Source organism: Ixodes scapularis, unplaced genomic scaffold (genome assembly GCF_016920785.2).
Source record: "Ixodes scapularis isolate PalLabHiFi unplaced genomic scaffold, ASM1692078v2 PGA_scaffold1__304_contigs__length_218370807, whole genome shotgun sequence".
NCBI classification, from domain to species: domain Eukaryota; kingdom Metazoa; phylum Arthropoda; class Arachnida; order Ixodida; family Ixodidae; genus Ixodes; species Ixodes scapularis.
In genome coordinates, this window is record NW_024609846.1 from 86023156 (window position 1) to 86040830 (window position 17675).

The 17675-nt window shown below is 48.1% G+C and overlaps 1 protein-coding gene across 2 annotated transcripts in view; it reads left to right on the top strand.

Moving 5' to 3' along the window:
- LOC121832955 (cytochrome P450 2H2-like) overlaps positions 1-17675 on the top strand; it is a 74765-nt gene that overhangs the window by 28875 nt on the left and 28215 nt on the right. The window contains exons 1-2 of one of the 2 annotated variants that reach the window (XM_042290829.1): positions 7596-7647; positions 9242-9453. In XM_042290829.1, coding sequence (XP_042146763.1) covers positions 9281-9453 — 173 coding nt within the window. In that variant the 5' untranslated portion in view covers positions 7596-7647; positions 9242-9280. Of the gene's footprint in view, positions 1-7595; positions 7648-9241; positions 9454-17675 lie in introns of those variants that run through there. The other variant, XM_042290828.1, reaches the window with a different exon arrangement.

The following is a 17675-nucleotide window of genomic DNA, read 5'->3' on the forward strand; positions in this document are numbered from 1 at the left end:
GTTGGAGGAGCTGCGGTCGCTGGGATTTCAGTGGGACTGGATACAGCTGAGAACCCATTGGAAGAGTCTCATAAGCCGCTACGTATGCGTTGGCCGCAATGCTGACGTTGAAGAAAGGTGGCAATGAAGACAGCATTATGAAGGTTTGTCCACGCGACAACGAGCGTGTCGTGGTCGAGATAATATTGATTGAACTGCGTAGGTTTATTTTAACATAGCAATACGGGTACGTGTGAGTCGTGCCGTGTCTGGTCGCGATCTGGTGGAGAGAGGGTCTGCGCGCGGAAGCGGCGGGCAGAGTCCAGGGTCACCCGGCGGCTGTGGCGATGATGATGATATCCCGACACCTCCCCCACTTTGGAAGAACAACACTCACACTTTCCCAAAGCGGTTAGGTGGACGACCTATACGTCCACTCCTTGTCACGGTAAATGCCACGGCCGGTTGCAGGTGTCCTCTTGTTCGCCGTGTAGTGCCGGTCGTCGTCTGCACCACGTAGGAACGGGGTTGAGGCGCTGGCCCTAGAATGTGGCCGTAAAGGGGTGTCCAAACAGGACACTACAAAACGCACGACTCCGACAAATCGTGAAAATTGAAGCGGACAAGCCCGCTTCAAGCCCGCTTCAATTTTCACGATTTGTCGGAGTCGTGCGTTTTGTAGTGTCCTGTTTGGACACCCCTTAAGACGCTGCTCCCGTCAGAATTCTGACCGCAGTTCCGAGTAAAAGGGTGTCGAGCTCACGTTTTCTGCGGAGCTCATCATAGTGCTGGCGCATCTTTTCCTTGTATAACGCGTTTCTGAAGCAAAAGTCAGCGGTGTCCCATCGAGGTTGGAGAGATTCTGGTTTTACTGGCACGTTTGTGCGCAGTCTTCGTCCCATGAATAACTCCGCTGGCGCGTAACCTTCGATTCCCGGGGTTGCACGCTGGGCCAACAGTGCCTTGTGGATGTCTGTCGACTTCCCAAGGAGTTGCTTAGCCGTTTGGACTGTCCTCTCGGCCTCCCCGTTGCTCTGCGGATAGTACGGGCTCGACGTTGATTGGGTCACTCCCCATTCCTTCAGAAACACTGCGAATTCGCGTGAGGCGAATTGCGGTCCGTTGTCTGTTCGGAGAATTTTCGGCGCTCCATACCGTGCGAACATTGGGTCGAGGACGGCGATGATGTCCTTGGTCGTCGTCCGCCTCAGAGGTTCCAGCTCGAAGAACCTTGAATAGTAATCGACAGCAATCAAGTAGTTACTGCCTCCGTGGACAAAAAGGTCCATGCCGACGACTTCCCACGGGTAGTTTGGCAGTGGAGTCGCCAAAAACGGAGGTTGACCTGGTTTCCAGTGTTTTTGACAAACAGGGCATTTTCCGACGAAGCTGTCGTTGTGGAGCCCAATGCCTGGCCACCAGACTGATTCTCGTGCTCTGGCGCGGCATTTGGACACACCCTGGTGACCTGTGTGAAACTTCTCCAGGATTTCGAAGCGTAGGGCTTCCGGTATGACGAGCCGATTGCCCTTGAACAACAGTCCGTCTAGTACGTCTAGTTCTCCGGCGACTTCGTAGAACTGGCGGACTCCTTGAGGCAGCGTAATTTTATCCGGCCATGTCCGGAGGGTGTACTCGATTACCCTCTTCGTTACCGGGTCTGTCTGTAGGTCGTTTTTGATGCGGTCGAGCATTTCTTGAGAGGCTGGAAGCTGTTCCAGCGTGAGGAGCTCGTACTCTCTGGTGTTGAGTTCCCTTGTACGAGAGGCTGTGTCGGGTAACGGCTTGCGTGAGAGCACGTCGGCTTTGTACATCGCTTTTCCCGGAACGTGACCTATGGTGTAGTCGTACTGGAACAGGCGCATTCGGAATCGCTGGAGTCGCGGGCTCAGCTCGTCGAGTCGCTTTGTTGTCATTAGGGGAACCAACGGTTTGTGGTCTGTCTCAATGTGAAACTGCTGTCCTAAGATGTACATGCGGAAGTGATCACACGCCCATGTGATCGCGAGCGCTTCTTTCTCGATTTGAGCGTAGCTTTGATCCGTCTCAGTGAGAGAGCGCGATGCATAGGCAATGGGCAGCCGCTTGCCGTCGGCCTCTTGTAGCAAGACCGCAGCAATTCCGTAAGATGATGCGTCCGCTGAGACGATCAGAGGCTCCTTCGGATTGTAGGGCGTCAGAACTGGCGCTTTGGCTAGAGCTTTTTTCACTGCTTCAAAGCTTCGCTGCTGGCCGGGTCCCCAGAGCCACGCAGCGTCGGCGCAGAGGAGATCCCGCATTGGCTTCGTTGTGTGTGCCGGGTGTGGCAAAACTTGGCAAGGTGGTTTGCCATCCCCAAGAACGATCTCAGTTCTTCCACATCTGATGGTGGTGTGATCTGTGTGATCGCCTCGACTTTTTCAGGATCAGGCTTCACACCTTCGCCGGAAACGATGTGGCCTAGGAACTTGACCGTCTGCTGTAGGAAGGCGCACTTGTCGCTGTTGAGTGTTATGCCGGCTTTGCTGAGTCGTTTGAAGACTTTAACTAGGTTCGCGTTGTGCTCAGCCCGTGTTTTCCCCTAGACGATTATATCGTCTTGCAGGCAAGCTTGGCCTTCCACTCCCTCAAGGGCTCTTAGCATTTCGCGCTGAAAAAACTCTGGTGCGGTCGAGATTCCGAAGGGAAGGCGAAGAAACTTGAAGCGTCCGAACGGCGTCAGAAATGTCGTGTATTTCTGTGATTCCTCTGCCCGAGGTGCTTGCCAGTATCCAGCTCGAGCGTCGAGTCTGCTGAAGACTGTGCCACCGGAGAGCTTCGCCAGACATTCGTCTACGGTGTGCATGATTACCCGCTCTCGGACGAGGTATTTGTTGAGCTCGGTGTAGTCAACGCAAATGCGCAGTTCGCCATTTGCTTTTTCTGCGACGACCATCGGAGCGCACCACTGTGTGGCCTCGGTGACACGCTCTATAACTTGGAGCTTTAGCATCTTGGAAAGCTCATTCTTTACAGGTGGTAGCATCGCCAGTGGCACCATTCTTGGGAACGTAAGAGCAAAGGGCTTCGCGTCTGGTCGAAGAACCACCTTGTACTCGGCGTTCATCTGTCCAAGCCCTGAAGTCAGCTGAGGGTACTTGGCAAGTAGTTCGGAGACGTCCTCTGCGCGGCTTGTCTCACCACTGACGTTGAGGAGCTGTGGGAGAACTCTGAGAGATCGGATGGCGGGCCTTCCGAGGAGAGCTTCCTGTAGACCTTCAACTACGAGAACATCCTCTTGAACTTGTTGACCGCCCCATTCCATAGAAGCTTGGAAGTGTCCAGCGGTCGAAAGCTTCTGATGACCAGGACCGAGAAGTGCTCTTTCTGGCTTTCGCAGAGGGCCCATCACTTCGCGATTGTAGTCGCGCGGCGCGATGGCAGTGACGTCGGCGCCCGTATCGACCTTGAATGTGATCGAGATGCCGTTCACTGACGGGGTGATTCTCCAAGCGTCATGAGCTGAAGTATCTTTAAGTTCGCCGAGGTATACCTCTTCCACTTCTGCTGTGGCAGTACCTGGTCTCTCTTGATGGTTCGAAGACAGGCAAACAGAAGCGTAGTGGCCTTGTTTTCCACACGACCTGCATAATTGACCGGATGCCGGACAGATCGTATTGGTGTGAACCGAAGCACTACCACACCATCTGCATGGCTGGCGGACACCTTCGTTGCCTTTTTTTAGACGAGCCGTCAGCGTTGTTTTCTTGCTCCAGTTTTTTTTTTTTTTCTGCGTGCGGAGAGCTCAGTTCGTCGACGGCGGCGCCGTGTTGAACTTGCGTACCTCGCATTTCTTTGTGTTGTTGCTTCACCGCTTCGGAGTTTCGCGCGGCAGCCACCGCGGTCTCGAGGGTGAGCGCGGAGTCGAGTTGTAGCTTCTCGCTGAGAGCCGTATCGAGGAGGCCTACCACGAGTCGGTCCCGGCTGAGCTCGTCTTTCAAGGCGCCATATTGGCATCTCTCTGGCAGCTTGAAGAGGTCGGTAACGAAGCTTTCGACTATCTCGTGACTTTCTTGCTTTCGGCGGTTGAACGTAGCGCGTTCGTATATGATGTTTCGCCGTGGAAGAAAATTCTTTTCAAAGGCATTCTTCACGCAGTCGTAGTCGAGCTTTTGTTCGTCACTGAGCTTGAGAGAGGCTAGAACGTCCTCCGCTTCGCGTCCCATGGCGTACAGGAGAGTATTTACCTGAGCAGCGCTGTCTTGCTTGCTGAGTCCCGAGATGACTCGGTAGCGATCCCATCGCGTGATCCAGGGCTGCCAGTCGTCTGGACGGCGGAAGTCTAGCTTCTCTGGAAGAGCGACGACAAAGGGGTTGAAGGCTGGCGTTGGAGCCGTTGCTTCTGGTTGCTGCTCGGACTGGGCCATGGCATCACTTTGGATGAGTGGGGAATTGTAGCCGCTGAATTGCTACGCTAGCACCGCTGCCACCATGTCGTGGTCGAGATAAGATTGATTGAACTGCGTAGGTTTATATTAGCATATCAATACAGGTACGTGTGAGTCGTGCCGTGTCCGGTCGCGATCTGGTGGAGAGGGGGTCCGCGCGCGGAAGCGGCGGGCAGAGTCCAGGGTCACCCGGCGGCTGTGGCGATGATGATGACGGCGGTGGCGATGATGATGATATTCCGACAGAGCGAAACAAAATAAAGTTGCTGAAACACCAAACAGAGCGCCAGCACCGCTGCTCTGTCAGCCATTTTCGCTGCTCCTAAGTGCCGCTGCGAGCTCCATTGCAACTTCCGCCACGTTAGGCAAACTGGAAACCTCAGAAGCAATCGAAAGGTTACGAGGTTTGCGTTGTGATCATTCGATACGAGGTGCCGCTACTGGTTAATCTGAATCCATGTAAACGCAGTGGTTGAAGTGGGTCCGATTCGCTTACTGGATCTGATGCGCTGCTGTCGCATCCATGTAAACGTAGGCTTATGGCTATGTTTACACGGATACGAGTAGCGAATCGAATCCAGTTAGCGTATCGAATCGTCCCATGTGAACGCTTCGATTCGCTTGCCAAACGCATGGAATCGAGTCTGATCCGATCCGTTTGAAGAAGTTGGTTCGAGATTCTCAAACCGAGTCGAGACCTCCATGTAAACTCTAGTGAATCGAATCGAGTGTCGGCAGGACGGGGGAAGGAGGAAGGGGCGAAAGGCTAAGATGACCTTCAAACTCCCCCCTACGCCTTGTGCCACCGTCCGGACCGTGTCGTCGCCGATGGACTCCACTAACCCCCCCCCCCCCCCCTTTTTTTTTTCGACAGGTCGCGTGGGGTGCTAATTATTCGACGTGAGGTGTCGCCACCGGACGATTCGAATCCATGTAAACGCAGGGGTTAAAGTGGATACAGTGCAGTGCGCTAACTCGATTCGATGCGCTACGGTCGCATCCACGTAAACGCAGCCCATGTTTTATTCTTTCTGTCATTTAGTGAATTTTCTGATACGTGTTGTTTATTAAACATCAAAATATTTTGTAAAAAAAAAAAAAAAACGTGCAACAAAAAGAGAAGATTCCAAAGTAAACTTTAGAGCCCATAGGAAGCTCCCGATAGAGCGCAAGCACCACCTGACCAGTGAGCAGTCACCTGACTGCTAGCTGCCTCTTTTCCGCGGGCGACAACTTCACATTCGTTTCGTGCAGTAAATATAAATCTAAAAAGCATTTTGTTGTTGTAAGTTTATTTTATGAAATCCTTTTTCCATCCAGGCTGTTAAAAAAAAAAAAAAACCTTTGCTTCTGTTTTTTAACGCCCTTAATTTCTCGAGAAGCTTAGAATAAGCTAAATTTTTCAATTAAAAATTAAATATTGAGTACAAAGAAATGAGAGGCGTTACTTGCTTTTAGAAAAAAATGTATTAATTATATAAAAAAATATAGAGGTGCACGAAAAGATGTCACACTGATATTTGAACATAAACAACGCTTTTTTATGCGTAGCTTATTACCGGGGTGGTTTATCAGAAAATATTAATGGCCCATACAATCAAATTGCGGAAAATGTGGATCAAACAACTACTTCAAATATTTTTAACGTTATCAAAACGAGAATTAAAACTACTCGTGCTCCGAACTCAACGGACTGGCATTTATGCACGGATAATCTAGTTTTCACAAACGGTAACGTTTCGCCCCTTTCCTTCCCCTAACCGCTTTTCACATGTCCTGCATCCAGACAAGACTTGTATACTTCGTCTCACCCTACGATGGACTAAAGGCAGAAGCTACGAACCGCCAGATCCAATCACGAGCAACTTAGACATTGTGTGGTATTTCGCTTCGATGCACGTATCGGTGCCCGCGTCTGCGATCACTGATGGGAACGGGCGGACAGTGGTTCGGAGGGAGCAATGAGTGACTCAACAATTTTACATTGCAAAGAAAGCCACGACGTACTGGCTCTTTGCAGTGTCGAAACTACAGAAATGACGCAGCGTTTTTGGATTCGGAGCATTTTCGTCCAATCTTAATCAACGTTAGGCATGTCATAGTTTAGCGTGAAACGTGATTGAACCTGGCGGCCCGTGGCTTTCACCTTTAGTCCATCGTAGGATGAGACGAAGTATAGATAATCCGTTCCAAATAGCGAAATTCTTGTAATCCGCTACATTTATCGGTAATTTCTTAAGATATTTGCATATGTTTCAAGGTAATTGTAAAGTAAAATCTTTACTTTTTTAGCTAAGGGAATGGTTGTAAACCCGTGAATTTCTGTTTTCATTCACGAACAAAACAAAAAAAATCTTGAGTATCAAACACCAAGTGAAAACTGTTTTTTTTTTTTTTTTTAAGGATAAGTTTACCGGATTTACTTTGCTACCTGCACTTAGAAAACCCGGGGTCTGGCAGTGTCTACATTCTCAAATTCAAATGTACTCTTGTGGACGGACTGGACGTGTATTTATCTGCACTAATGTTTGTCTTCGCTTATTTTGTGTTATTGCCTTCGTGTGTCGCTTTTTAGGCCTTTTTACCTGTTGATTTCCCTTCCTTGTTTATAGTCTTCGTCTCAGTGTTTTCCTCGTGTCTCAACAAAAAGGTCGCTGGCTGCTTTTGAACACACAATTAACACCAACATTATTAGGGGCGAAAGGGGCTAGCGTTGTCCGTATGTCCGTCCGATGTGTTGCGTCGGGTGCTCGTGTAAGGCAAAAAAACACAAAAAACCGCATCTCCACGTGGTGAATGATGTTGATTGGGGCGAAGCTCTGGTGGTGCTTGTCTGCGTAGACGGTGAGCCGCAGCATGTCGAGCCTTTCGTTTATTTTCATTCATGTCAAAAATAGAATGTGTGGTATGGAACGTGGTTATATACACATTTGAGCATTTGACCGCAGCGTGACATGGATGAAAACGAACAAAAGGTTCGGCATGCTGCGGCTCAGCGTTTACGCAGACAAGCACCACCAGCGTTTCGCCCCAATCAACATCATTCACCACGTGGAGATGCGGTTTTCTTTTTATTATTATTAATGTTAAAGAAAACAAAATAATAGCTGACGTCAGCTTTTTAAATTTCTTTGCGGACAATGTTAAATAGTAGATTCCCTACTCGACTGTCGTTGGCTGTTGCAGAGAAAGGACGCTGCGCTGCCTTTGCCTCACCTGACATCTAGCTAAATAACACGGAGCTGTGGTACGGCCACCGTGGGTACGGCCAACACGTGCTACATGAGTTTTTGATTGCATATCGACATTCTATTTTTTGTTTGCCCTAGGACGTAAAGATAAAGCAACAGCGGGAAAGTAACAGACTACCTTTTAAGTAACGGTCACTTACGTTTATGGAAGCGTAATTTTAAGGGAAATTGGTTACGATTTAGTATTGGGTAATTGTAAATAGAATTTCTTACTTTTTCTTTTAGTAACGTGTCAAAGTCTGTTCCAGGGAACATAGATAAACTCTTGTGTCCATAAGCTAAACGTAGTTTCTAACTGAAAGCGAGTGCTTCTCCTCAATTGCTTTCAAAGTAACAAAAGGCCCCTTCACACACTTTTCACTCTTTAGGATCGTGTGCCTTAAAACATCTGAAAATTTCTTACGACAATATAACACGCTGGCATGCTGGCGCCATCTATGTGGTGATCCTGGAACTACATTTCACTGTAGCGAAGACTTTGCGGTGTTTGCGAGATCAAATGTACGTACCGCCTACAAGGAATAGTCGTCTATAAAGTTGACAAGTGTTTTTCAAGTTCTGAAAAAAAAAAATGATGCGCGAGAAACAGGAAATGTACTGGACTGTGAAGTTCTCTGCGCCTACCCAAAGGTGGCGTCAGTGTGTTATCACGCCATAAGATATTTTAAGATACATCAAGTGTGTGTTAACCCGCCTTAATCTCTTCGTTTCTTATATTCGCTGTGAAAACAGTGCCTGGAGTGCAAGAGCCTTACTGTTTTCATGGAACTTACGATAAGTACCATCTTGAATTGCACTTTATTTCTGTGGCTAATGGCGGCCACTTAGAGATCGGTAGAAATGTCCACCTTCTTCACATAGTCCTCCTTGAGATGAAAGCGCTTGCGCCACCAGTGTGACCATCTTTCCCGTCTGTGCCAAAACCACTTTTAAGACGTGCATCGCGAAAGATCTAGACAGCAACTTCGAGCTCATTACTTACCACAGAATAACGTTCCCGCAGAGGTTTTTTTTTTTTTTTCTTTACTTAATTTAAGTGATAACCACGGGCCAGGCTGGGCCATATACATACACGTTCAAATGCCCTGCTGGTCCCAGGCCGGGCATCTGGATTGGTCAATCACAACGTCGCGTGCGTTCGCGTGAGGCAGTGATTGGCCGAAGCATGGTTGGGTTGGACGCGCATTGGGGCTTGATCTGTCCCCCAGAGCTTCTAACCTGTCTGGGGCTATAAACGAATTCTCGCGAGTACGACATTTGGCGGCTACTGATGAGCTGAAAGAAAATGTTCAGAAGTGGGCACGACGCACCAATCGCATTTGGCTCAAGCCAGAGTGTGTGAAAATGGTGGACATATCAACCGATTTCTAAAAGGCCGTTAGCTACAGTAAGAAATAAAGGAATAAAATGCAAATTAACATGATACGGTAGTACCTTCAAATGCCTAGTATGCTGCTTATCACATGGATTGAATTGATTGCGGTTTATACAAATTGCCTGCGGAAATATCATTCAATGCAACTTACCGCGGAAGTCTTCAGAACTTGTCTTCGACTGAATAACTTATAGTTGTCTCATGTTCTCTTTTGAATTTTCGGCCCTTAGATCCCAGAGTACACTTCATGGCTTCACACTGCTGGGACCATGGTGGTGGCGTTGCTTATTTACTGGTTCATTGGTGGTACACGGCTCCACAAATCGAAGCATCCCCCTGGTCCTTCAAGCCTTCCGCTATGGGGTAACTTGTCTCTGAGAAGCAACAATTCTTTGTATCGAAAATGTAAGGAATACTGCAAAATCTACGGACCCGTTTTCAGGTGAGTTCAAATAAATGTTGGGTTTTTGCTGAATACTTTTTACGAGGTGTGATAAAAGAAAAATTCCGGGACTAATCTTGTAGCGTAAAAAGAGAGGGCAGCGCGGTGATGCGCGCGTAGCAGTGGAAGGCAGGGACTTTCCTGCATCATTATGCCAAAGGGCGTGGCTCTATGAAGATTTAGAACTGCGCTACACGAGCTTGTTTTACCACGTGCACGAGCATAATGGGAATCGTTCCATAGACTGGAAACCAAAGCAAGAGCCAACATAAATTTTACGTCAAACACGGCAGATATAAAACAGAGACCTCTGGAATGACAAATGGCTTATGTCAAATATTAGTAAGGAGTGCGAGATGGTTTTCAGTGGCATTCGCACCTCAGGAATGGTAGAACGTCACTGAAGTCAAGGAGAGGCGGGTAAGGTCGCCTTACCACTCTCAGACTTCGAGCGATGTTTCGCCGTTTCTTAAGATCGAGTGCCACTTAAAACACCTCGCAAAATTTACTGGTTTTTGACACAAGCCTGCTGACTCATTTCAAAGTTTTCACATTTGCCTAGTTTGACGTCAAACTGATGTTCGTTCTCGCTCTGGTTTGCAGTCTATGGTGAAATCGCCATTGTGCCCGTGCGTGTGGTAACAAACGTCGTCGAGCGCAGCTCGGAATGTTCACTGAGCGACGCCCTTTGGGGTGACGGGACACGAAGGGCCTCTTTTTCGGCCGTTAAGCGCGCATCACTGTGCAGCCCTCTCTTTTTACGTTACAAAATCTTTCCTGGAACTTTCTGATAACACCTGGTATATACATGGCGTTCAATATATTTTCATACATTAAAAAAAAAACAAATTTAGAGCAACATGCCTGCTGTTTCTACCATGTGTTTACCAGGTTTGGCGTACACTAGATGACATAATAACAGAAACATCAAGCTGACAAATTAACCATAGTCTTTCAAATAACAGCTTTAATATTGCTCGTGGATGTCAGTGTATAACGTGTATTATTTACGAAAACCCACCCATATATTGATCAAAAGGTAAAATAAAAAAAATAAAAAAACGCAATAAAATATAGACAATATTTAAATGTGGTGTTGCAGTTGTTGTCTTGACGGTAGTTTTGATCGGAGGCTGAACACATTTAAACCGTTTTGGGAATGCCAACGGATCTTTCAGCTGCTCATCAACCAATTTTCGCGTTTTCGTCGAATGATTTCAAAAATGGACGTACAAAGAGTACTGGAACCTCCGTTCATAATGACGTGTAAAGTTCGATCCTAGCCGGCGATTGGAGCGCAGGTGTTTCTCACGAGATCCGTCCAGTACGGGGTTTATGGGCGAAACACGGATATTTCCGCGGACTTCGCATTGACTACGGAGGACCTACAGAGCCCACCCTACTTTCTTCGACAATAAGTGTCTTCTTCGAGGAATTTTTGCCGTTTCTTCGCATCCGGTGAGCACCTTGCGGAGCGACATCCCTTAGACCTAACTCAGCGAGGAGCGGACGCAACCACCCCTGCCAACTGCCGCTTCCAGCGCTGAAGACGGCTTTAGACCTAGGAAACCTGCAGCCCCTGGCAGATTTGAGGCACAAAAAGAAACCGCGTGAGCTTCTCGGCCTAGTTTGCACCGTACTATATTGAGCTAGCCCCGTTTGGCTTCAGATAGCTGCTTCGCCGGGCTATATACGGCCATTTTCCAGCCACCTACAGATCCCCAACATCAGACCTGTAGACAACAGATGACAACAACAAAAAAAAAAAATATATATATATATATATCTGTATGTATTAACGTCTCAGCAATCCGCTTCGACAAGTGGATTGTAGCTTTCGGCCCACGTCGACCTATGCCAGTACCAGATAAGGACGAGGCCTTTGCACGGTGTCAACGTTAGTGAATCCGAGACCCTACCCAAGCGGAAAACACACTGAAGCTTGGGGGGGTGTCCACTTTGACCACCGCCCGATCAGGCCCCGCCTCGACCGCCTAGAAGAAGACCATACAACGCATGGTACGAAGGATCTACTGTACCACAGTTGGACAATCTGGAGGCAGCGCCTTGTCCTTTACCGTGCCGTCGCCGATCATCCGCGAGCCCGCTGACCGAGCTCTTCCAGTGCCGTCCTCTTCGTATTCTCTACTTGGCCCCGGCGGACCCATGTCCGGCGCCCTCGTGGCCACTATCCCCACCAGCTTCACGTGAGTCTCCTCAATGTGGCAGACGCGTCCGTCTTGGCGATGCCGCGTGCTACCGTCGAGCACTCTTTGTGAGACGCTTCAAGGCGCGCTGGCGGCGATTCGGACGCGGGAAATGGAGCCGGCCTTGCCTTCTGGTGGAAAGGAGAAGGCGAGGAGAAGAAAACCCACTTAAAAATTAAAAAAAGTCCTAGGTCCAGGGCCAGAGTGGCGATATTGCCTACGCATTCCAGAAATTACGCCACCCAACCCAAACACGGTGGCGACCGTGCGTGCGTCGGTGGAGCACGCCACCATGAGACAAGCGCCAATCGCATTGCCGTGACAAGTCAGAAGTGCAATCGACACCGCGCCTCTTGCTCATGGGTAATGACACGCAACACCAACGGACTCTATCTGCCGCTAATGATACCGATAGTCTTAAAATTGTATGGCAAATTGACGAAAATGATCCCTGAATAAGGGCAACAAGGAGTGCGGAGGGCAAACAAATCTCCAAGCATCGCTAGATGACCGGTGCGCGACCGAAAAAATAAGTCTGGTCCTGTTCGGTCGCGCGCCACTCGTCTAGCTGTGACTAAATATTTTCGTTTGTTTTTTTGTCCTCTTTGTCCTCTTGAGCGATTATTTCCGTAAGTTATTTTTGAGCTCGCTTGCACGTTTCCATTTAATTTCATTATCATGGCGAATTTCTCGCGATTGTGTTGGGTTCTTTGTAACGTTCTCGCGTCACAAACGGCAGTAACCTCCAGGCGTTCCTTCTCGAGCTGTGCCTCCAGGTCTCTCCAATCCTCTCCACCCCACTGACTCGTTGATTCAGGGACTTTTTCCGTCGGGTCGGCTTGTGTTTACAGAGTATAGGGAATGGCGGGGTAGCGGGTACTGAATCTACGTGTAGGTCACGTGACGTCTATTTTCCCTCTAAATCTAGCGAGAAAATTTAATTTGCGTAAGATCTTGCCACCCTCCGTGGCATGGGCGCTGCCATCTTGGAATCGCGTGATGTGGCCGCCACAAGGTGACTTCAAATAGTCGCTCCTCTCTCCCCTCCGCGTATTGGCGAAGACGTTGTATTCGTTCCTTTCGTCGCGTTTTACGGCAATTTTTTGTCTTGCTTTGCGACGTTTTGTCTCATACTTATTTTTACTACCTAACTGCATGCCATCATTATGTGCACAACTTCTGAACTGAATTTGATAAGAGATTATGGCTATTTCCACCGTCGGCGTACCGGATACGTGTGAGGAAAGGGATCAGCGCTAGCACTGGCGCACATTGAGTATGTAGATGTCTCAAATACAGACGGGGTTTTAGAGGCCAATTATTTATGACAGCTGCAATTTGCTTGAGTGATAGTGGCTAGGTTTTAGTGGCGCATTAAGAAGCGCAATGTATATTTACAATCACAGATTTATTATCTCAAAGAAGGCAAATATAGTTAACTCAAGTAAATCACTACCTGTAATTCTTGAAAGCATTAATGCTCTGCCTTCATAACAAATCCAAAAGAGTTGCTTTTGATTATAGGGGGGAATCATTTTGCGGTATAAACAATCACTTGATCTGTTCATTTATGAATTTAAGGAGACTATGCATTGTGTTCGGTGTTATGTCTGCAGTCATTAGAGAGCCTTAAGATATCCAATTCAATTAATTTACTTGGACACAGAGGGTTCGCTCCACGGGTGCAAACCGTGCCAAAGAAAGCCTGTGAGTGCCTGACAATGGCGCTTGAAGCATGCAATATGTGACGCCGAAAAGAAGCCGTCTGCATGGAAATCACTCGAGTGCAGCGCTGACGATGCAAGATTTACTCTCGACACCGCTGAAAGTAGAACTCGCATCTGTTCAAAGAAATGAAGATTTCTTTACACAAATCCATGAAGTGGTGCCTGGAATTTGGCTTGAGCTAAGCTTGCTGTAGGTCAGTTCTCTTGCGCCAGTCATTTTATTTCGCAAATTATACGGAAGACAGACATCAGACTTCAGTTGACGGGTTTGTCCTTCATATCCAATCCTCAATACGTCACGAGGAAATATCCGTATAACAAATAGCTTTCTGTAGTCATCATTGTGAAATGCTGCTAATGAATAGTTTGGCAGGGCAGATAGTTGAAAAAAATTCCTACTCGGCTTAGGATGGGCCATCAAAACATATCTCGAGTATTTAATTTATTTAAAAAAAACAATAAAGCACGATCACTTTCTTTTTTTTTTTTTTTTGCATTACACGAACTTTCCGGTCGGCAATTTTCACAAAACGTTGGTGTCGTCGACCGGCTTTATTACCGTGTCTCCAAGCATTAGTCTCCTCATTAGTTTATTTTTATGGAAACTAGTATCAGCGAGCACTTCCAATACGGCCGTAGACGTCCGTAATCCTTTGCCAGCATCATCCCCAAGGGATTGGCAGTATTTTCAAATAAATAAATAAATAAACATGGTCAGATAAAGGCAAGAACGTTTCGCATTTAAGCTTGTAACTACCTCATTGTTCTCATGGTTGTTCATTACTCCTGTGTGATTAATTCTGTACCACGAGGGATACATTTATATTACGAAACTAAGCGAAAGAGACTTAACACACCAACTCAGCGGCGAACCGGCTGAAACCGAAACCAACAAAATAGACCATTTTCTATAGACAATTGCAAGCATGGCGCCACAAGTGGTGCCCCATGCGTGCAAGCGCGTGCAACGCGCGGGTGAACGTAGCTTTGGCAAGCTCGTAATCGCACGGGCGTGCCTGCTCGAACAGAGACATGGCGGCGGCCAGTCGCCCAGCTTGCAATCGTCTATATTACCCAAGCATCAAGAAGAATGCAGGGATATGTGCTCCATGTTCCACACGCGCAAGCCTTCCCGTATAAAAGATTCGAAGTAAATAACCAAAATAAAGCGTTCACGAACGCACGTGCTATATGCCCTTTGTTTTAGGTATTTGCTTTAGAAACGTTACTACTGTTGAGGCCAGCACGTGCGGCGCGTGGAACGCCAATCCCTGCATTCTACTTGATGCTTGTATAATATAGCAATAGGTCTACTGAAGCCACGTTATGGTAATGTTGATGATGATGGTGATGACTGTGCGGCTTCTTCCCTTTAAAACTGGCGGGCGCAAACTGATTTCGTGCCCAAGCCTGGGACCAATTGGGTCTTAATGGCTCCTGTTGTACACATTTTCCACCAGTCTACGATCCTTTTTTTGGTCGACTCTATACAGTAGTCTTGTGCACACCGCTGGAGAGCACGTTTGACTTTGTAGCAGGCCTGTCTGCATCTTCTCCCCGCCTTGTTTCGTCGGGTTGCTGCGGTTTCCCTGTTGGTATAAGGAAGTCCAATGCCTTAGCGAGCGTCAAGGGGGTCCCAGGTTGTGATCCGTTGTCCTGTGGCCGAGTAGGCTGGAGACTCGCACAATCTAGAACAATGCGTGCCACCGTTTCGTCATTAGCCCCGCACGACCTGCACACACTGGTGGTCACAGTGTTGTCGAACCACCGCTTGTAAAGCCGCGTCCGGAGAGCCGCCGCTCTTGCTTCAGACAGCAGGTGACTGACTAGGCTGTTGTAATACAGCCGGGTCTCCCAAGTGATGGTCTGCTTATGCATCACGTACTCATACAGCGTCGACTTGGTTTGGGCGTCTTGGAGACACGGATTGGTTTCTTGGTCACGAACCTTTTTCCGGACCTCTGACTCCCACTCTTTCGCCGTCGATGCTTGTACAGGGTTCGAAAAATATTCATACTAGCGTTCGAGTCGATAGAAGCGCTTCTGCTAGAGGGTTCGCAATCCAGTTAAGTAAGTGACCGTGCAAAGCCTCTTGGCCCAACGGCAGCTGTACATATGGTGAAGCCGTTCATCGTATTCTATTTTGCTGTTCGCCTCCCGGGCATCAAAGAAGCACCAGCCCATGTCAACCTGGACGGCCTTATTTGCAACTGCCCCATGGCCGCTCAGAGCGTGAAGCCCGATCCCTCTTTGCCGACACTCCATATGGGCGCGTATATCTGCTGGGACACACACCATCGGTTTGGCAAATGTCACTCCTAGTACTACTACCGCCTTCCACAGTTCTTTAGACACAATAAACCTGTTACAACACCCCAAGTTGCGTTTTCGGAGGATGTTCGTTCCTCGAATGGATGCTTGTGGAGGTGTGTGTGATGCATTTGCAAATACCCTTCGGTGTTTGACAGCTTGTTGCCCAAGTACTTGTACGCGTGAAATATTATGACACTGTTCCCTCCGAGTCGAAGAGTCCCAAGTGTTGTCTCGTGTGGTCCCTCAAACCCCATAACTGCTGACTTGCTGGTGTTAAATTTCCAACCAAGCTATGTAGCCTTCTTGGTGTATATGTCAAGCAGCTGTTGCATATCGCACACTGATGGCGCAGTCAGAACGACATCATCGGCGTAAGTCAGTCACGGAAGCACCCATTTAATACTGTCCCTGTGCTCTAGGTGAGCCAGCGAGAAGACAAGTCCCGATCGGATGAGTTGCTTCTCTAGGACGGCTACATACAACTTGTGCAACAGAGGAGAGAGCGGGCGTCCCTGGCGTAGTCCCCTCGCACTAGGACATCTTCAAAGTTAGCCGCATCTAGCTGTGCCCTAACAATATTGCCATGGTATAGGCCGTAGATGACCGCGGTCCAATCTAGGTGGATGTTTAGCTGTTTTAGCTGGCAAATAAGCCGAGCTCGAAGAACGCTGTCATACGCCTTTGCAATGTCCAGGAAACAAGATATGAGACCCCGGTTGTTGTTTTTTTCTGACCGCTTCGATACATTGTGTGAGAGTAAAGATTCAATCTTCTAATCGACTTCCCCCACGAAAGCCTCCTTGAATTTCCGTATAAGCCCCACCCCCTCCGCCCATGCGGTCATACGCTCCTTCATAATGTGGGCGAAAGTCCTATATATTATGTTAGTCACGGTTAGTGGTCTACAGTTCCTGAAGTACTGAGGGTCGCAGCCTCTTTTCGGAACCATAACGACTTTCCCGTGCGTCCAGTCGCACGTACTGGCTTCCGTTCCAGAGACAATGTCATAAAATATTTCTGCGGGTAGATCTCTAGAATCCTTCCCCAGTACTGTGAGGACGGTTGCTGGAATCTCGTCTAATCCCTGGGCGATATTGCTCTTGATGCGAGCCAGCGCGCGAAGCACTGACACTCTGCCGATCGACACACTGTCAATATTGTCCGGTGTACAGCCTGTACTCTGCTGGGGTCGGATCTTAAAGTGGTACTGCTCTCGGACGCGAGAGCACTTCTATCATGTGACCGGTAAGGTTTCATCCCAGTCTCTCCGTGGGCAGTCCTGCGCCCTCGTCAAGAATGGTTGGTCGATGATTTTCTCCATTGAGAGTTCCGAGGTATCTCCAGAACTCACTCGGTGCATCTTTACCACTTGAATTTATGTCTTTCACAGTGTCCAAGTTAACTTGACTCATTTTCTTCTGTACAAGCTAGTTAGCTTGCTTCTGCTTCTGATAAATGTTCCACTTTATTTTAGCTCCGTGGGCAGTTATGCGCCCTCGCCAAGATTTGTTGGTCGCTGATTTTCTGCATTGAGAGTTCCGAGGTATCTCCAGGACTTACTGGGTGCATCTTTACCACTTGAATTTATGTCTCTCACAGTGTCCAAGTTAACCTGACTCATTTTCTTCTGTACAAGCTAGTTAGCTTGCTTCTGCTTCTGATAAATGTTCCACTTTATTTTAGCTCCGTGGGCAGTTATGCGCCCTCGCCAAGATTTGTTGGTCGCTGATTTTCTGCATTGAGAGTTCCGAGGTATCTCCAGGACTTACTGGGTGCATCTTTACCACTTGAATTTATGTCTCTCACAGTGTCCAAGTTAACCTGACTCATTTTCTTCTGTACAAGCTAGTTGGCTTGCTTCTGCTTCTGATAAATGTTCCACTTTATTGTAGCTTCGTCGCTTCGCCTGTGTCAGCGCACTCTGTCCACTGGTCAGGTAACTACTAAGACGAAAAGGTCTATAGGTCAGTCACTT